Source organism: Tupaia chinensis, unplaced genomic scaffold (assembly GCF_000334495.1).
Source record: "Tupaia chinensis unplaced genomic scaffold, TupChi_1.0 Scaffold142262_1, whole genome shotgun sequence".
Lineage (NCBI taxonomy): Eukaryota > Metazoa > Chordata > Mammalia > Scandentia > Tupaiidae > Tupaia > Tupaia belangeri.
The window spans coordinates 126742-131934 of NW_006202111.1; the positions used below are offsets into that span (position 1 = coordinate 126742).

The 5193-nt window shown below is 39.4% G+C and overlaps 1 protein-coding gene across 1 annotated transcript; it reads left to right on the top strand.

The window, feature by feature from the left end:
• Positions 1-3786: 3786 nt before the first annotated feature.
• Positions 3787-4716, top strand: LOC102486418 (olfactory receptor 8S1). Its single transcript, XM_014582093.1, has one exon. It carries the CDS (start codon positions 3787-3789, stop codon positions 4714-4716), a length of 930 nt encoding a protein of 309 aa, XP_014437579.1.
• Positions 4717-5193: the final 477 nt, after the last annotated feature.

A 5193-nucleotide genomic window follows, 5' to 3' on the forward strand; every position in this document is an offset into this window, starting at 1 on the left:
TAGACAAATTGAGTTCATTGGTAGAACAATTGAATGGGGGGGGGGGCGGAAGCCATTGAGGGCAATCATGAATGTCAGGGACAATGCAGGAGGAAGATGGGACATGGCAGAGGGTGGGGATGGGGAACCTAGGATGGCAAAACAAAAGGCAAGGTATGCAGGACACAAAAATTGGGAAATCATTTGCTGAGAACATATATGTTGATGTGCTTGATTGAGCCAATGCACAGTGTATTTTGGATGGAAAATTCATATGTGTGTTGTGATGAGAAAAAAAAATTTATAATAAAAAACAAAGTATAAAAAAAAAAAGAGAGAGAAGAGGATAAAGACAGCAGTGAACAATAGAGAGGCAGGATGTTAAAAAAAAGATCCTGAGAGGAAAATGGAGGAGAAGGAATTGCAGTGTGGCCATCCTCCCTGGGGAGTGATTTCTCGCTTTCTATGTCTCTCTGTCTTTCTTGTGAGCACATGCGCTCTATAGTAAAAACCTCTACAAAAAAAAAAGTCAGCCTTTGGGGTCAGCAAATGGCATGGTGGATAGAGGCACTAGATTCCCACATGGCTGGCTGTGGTTCCAGTCCTGGACCTGGCAGCTTGCTTTCTCACTTTCTCTTTCTCTCTCTCTCACTCTGTCCCTCTCTGGTCAAATTCAAACAAATAAATGAATAAATAAATAAATAAAATACTTATAAAAAAATCTGTCAGCCTTTTTCCTATAGCATGTAGATGTTCTGTTTTGATTTAACTGCTTAATTGCATATATCATCTCTTATTTCCTTAGTTTGTGTTTTTTTATTTAACTGTTAATTATTTCTATTTAGTGTATTATGATGTCTAGCTGTATTCTTTTATATATTTATAGTCATGTAGGCAACAATATTTATAAATATTAATTCCTTTTCCACTGGCTAGAAATAATATATGTCATAAATTAAATAGCTTTAGTTGTCCTTGTAAGTCCACAAATTTACATATGGTCTATAAAAGAGTACACATAAGAATTTCCTTTTTTTTTTTTTTTTTGTGGAATGGAATTAGAAACTTGGAATCAAATTATGGGAATCAACAAGAAAAGTATAAAGATGAGATATGTTGATGGATACATACCATGGAGCACCGTGCAACAGTTAAAAACAGTAGACTAGCAGCCAGCAGGTGGCAAGGTGATTAAGGCACTGGGCTCCCACATGGCAGACTATGGTTGGAGTCCCAGACCTGGTGGCTTGTTTTCTCACTTTTTCTTTCTCTCTCTATTGAGTGCACGTGCCCTACTGCACATTGAAAAATAATAGTAAATAAAGGACCAACAGATGGTGTAATGGTTATGTTGTACTCCCACATGGCCAACTGCTGTTTGAGTTCTGGACCTGGCAATTTCAAACTCATGCCGGGTATATGTGCACGCGTGCCCAAAATCCTGAGAAGAGAATGGAGAAGAAGGGATTGTGGTGTGACCATTCCCCCTGGGGGGGGGGGTTGGTTTCTTGCTTTCTATCTCTCTGTCTTTCTGGTGAGCACACACACTCTATAGAAAAAAATTGTCTTACAATAAATAAATTAAGTAAAAAATAAAAACCCCGCAAAATGGTAGACTAGAGACATTATTGTTATAAGATGTTAAAACCACAGAGATGAGTGGAAAATATAAAAATTGGAGTATTCTGCTTATATAATACCTTTTACATACAAACCAACAATATTCAAGAGCACAGTCAAATTAAAAAAAAATGAGGTTGTGCAGTGAGCATAAAAATGAATAAAGATGACCTTGCAGGGACTAATAATGAAACAATGTCATACATTTAGGAGTATGAATATACAAAAGACAAAAACAAAAATACATAGGATAACAATAATATATTAAAAAAAGAAAAGCTAAATTAATGAGTTGGAAACTTGGCTCCAGTCAGTGTCACCAAGGAATTCAAGCCACCAATTCAGGTATCTTCTGGGATCCAATTCTCTACCCTCCTATTGCCTACTTATACCTAAAGGTACATTTTGTTGGTTAGACCTGAGAACCCTTTTTTTCCATAATAACGCTCAGGTACGGTACTTAGGATAGTATGGAAGCTATAAAGGGAAAAAAATCAATGTGTGACTAGGAAAGAAACAGTATGAAACAAGGTGCTCAAATAACTGACTAGGATTGTAGCTTCTTGATTTATAATGGATCTCTTGTTTGGAGTGCATGAGTAAGTCTGTGTTCAGAAATGGCTCTGAGTATTTTGCCGGAAGGGATTCCTCTTCAGTTAATATGATCCCCTTTTTTCAAGATATTCCCAGAAAAAAAGGGATTATCTGTCCCTAGACTAGGATAGCTGTGTGACGGTTTCCTAAGGTCAAACCTGTTTGCCCATCAAGGCAGAGAAGCGGGATAGTCTTTTCAGTTGCAGAAGACAGAACAAGGTATCACCTGTTTCTCCTGGCTGTCTCCCAGTCTCTTATTTTCCTTCCTTCTCTCCCTCTCTCAATACTTCATTTCCCTGCTATAGTTCTTTCTTTCTCTTTTGAGTTCTATAACCCAACTTGCTTCACTCACAAAGCAAACCATTACTGCGATTCTTGCTTCTTACCTATATCTTATTTCTGTTTCCTTATTTTTATTTATCTTTGAGGAGATATTGGGCAATTAAATTAAGGGTTGTAAACAGATTGGAAATGTAAGATTGATGGTGCATTTAATTTACTGCTGAGCAGTGTTCATAAGCTATCTAACCAAATTCTCACAATTTTGAAAATAATACTGTTATCCTTATTTTATTTGAGGAAAATGGGGGAGGAAAGTTAAAAGTTAAAACCTTTTGTTAAAAGTTTGACAAAGTTCACACAATAAATACATAGTAGAAATAGGATTTTTGTATCTTTCCCCAAGCCTATTTTTATTCCCCATGCCCTGTTCTTCTCACCTCCCTGAAGCAAAACATGGACATTTCCTGAGAACCTGTGGGAAATCAGAAAACCATGTCTGAGAGCTATCCAGGGTATCAAGGGCTGAAGTGATGATACAGAGTGTAACTTTCAACCCCCTTATCATATTAGTGCTCCTAATCCAATACCTCCCTTCTATGAACTCCGGATAGTGGGCTATTCTGCCATTGTAACCATCCCCCATCTCTGCCCACCAGTGAGGCATGTATTATAGTGTACAGGACAGGGTAAGGAACAAAAGACAAGAACTTTTACAACAAATTTCTACAATGAAATCTTTTTCCAGAACCCTTGTATTTCAACCTTGCTTGCATTTTTTCAATACAGGGGACTTATACCAGGGATTTCATGCAGGAAGACAGAGCTTACTCAGAATAACCCATGGTTCTCCCACATGGCCGACCATGGTTCGAGTACTAGACTTGGTGGCTTGAAAATCACACCAGGTGTTTTTGTGTGTGCCCAAACTCCTGAGAAGGGATTGCAGTGTGGCCATCCCCCCTGGTGGATGACTTCTCACTTTCTGTTTCTGTCTTTCTCTGATGAGCACACATGCCCTATGGCAAAAACTGTCATCTATTTATCACTCTATCATCTGTCTATCTACATCTATTTATGTATGTGTGTGTAAATATATATATATATATTTATATAATGTTATAGAGTCTGGACCAACAGTTAATGAAGTTTGGATTCCAAAGTAATCAAAAAATAATATACTTAAAGTAGGAAAATAAGCATTGAATAAATTGGAGATATAAGAGGAAAATTTATTATTTTTCTTTCTTGATATAAGAGGAAAATTTGTTATTTTTCTTTCTTGCATTCCAAGAGAAGTTCCACTAGGTAGCAATGGGAAACTTCAGTGCCATCACTGAGTTCATCCTCCTTGGGCTGTCCACTGATGCCCAGGTCCAAGCTGTGCTCTTTGTGCTGTTCCTTGTGATTTACCTCCTAACCCTGACAGGGAACTTAATGATGCTGCTGGTGATGATGGCCGATGCTCACCTCCACTCCCCTATGTACTTCTTCCTGGGTCATCTCTCTTTCCTGGATCTTTGCTATTCATCAATCTCTGTGCCCAAAATGCTGGAGAATCTCATGTCTAAGACAAAAACAATTTCTGTAGAGGGATGCCTGATCCAGGCCTTCTTCGTGTTTGCTATTGGGGCCACTGAGGCCTGCCTGCTTGCAGTCATGGCCTATGATCGTTATGTTGCCATTTGCCACCCTCTGCTCTATGGCCAGATGATGAGCAATCGACTCTGTGAGGGGCTCGTGTGGGGCTCCTGGGGCCTGACCTTCCTGAACTCACTCATCAACATCCTTCTAGCTGTGAATTTGGACTTCTGTGAGCACAGAACTATCCATCACTATATCTGTGAGCTTCCCCCTCTCTTCATTCTCTCCTGCTCTGATGTCTCAACCAATATCACTGTCATGCTCTGGTCTTTTATCATGCTTGCCTTTGTAACTCTTCTCCTGATTTTATCTTCCTATGTCTGCATTGTTTCTACCATTCTGAGCATCAGCTCCACCACAGGCAGAAGTAAGGCCTTCTCCACCTGCTCCTCCCACCTCACTGTGGTGATCATGTATTTTGGCTCAGCGGGTTTACGCTACCTCATGCCGGCTTCAGGCTCTCCCTTGGAGTTAATCTTCTCTTTGCAGTACAGTGTGCTCACTCCCATGCTGAATCCCCTCATCTACAGCCTGCAGAACAAGGAGGTGAAGGCTGCTGTGAGAAGAATGTTTGGAAAGTATTGGCCTCATTGGAAGTAGGTGATCATAGACAAAGAGCAAAGAGGAAACTTGAAAGAACTGGATTTAAAATATGTAGTGATTAAACCCAAATGTTGTTACAGCCTATTGCTATGAAAGTGTTGGGCCTCTGAGTAATGCTATTTTCCTTAGTTGCTTCAAGTTTAGTTCACTCAGAAATAAAACATTGAATCAGTTCAATATCTTCATACGAAAATATTTTAAAACATATTCATTTATAATTCACTTTGTTTTGGACATTTCTTGGTTTGCTGCTTTGTGTACATTCTATTTTCTTTCAGTAACAGGACCCCACTCCTATTTTGGCAAAGATCTTCTGATCATATGCACCAGCAGCGCTGATAATCATAGTGTCCTGCCCTCTACCACAACAGGGGCCCTCATGACACCTGAGCGTGTCAGTCATTCTGCTATAGCCCCCTCAGACAGTGACTGCCTAGGACTAGGGTCAGTTAATAGCAAAATTGTCTCAAATTC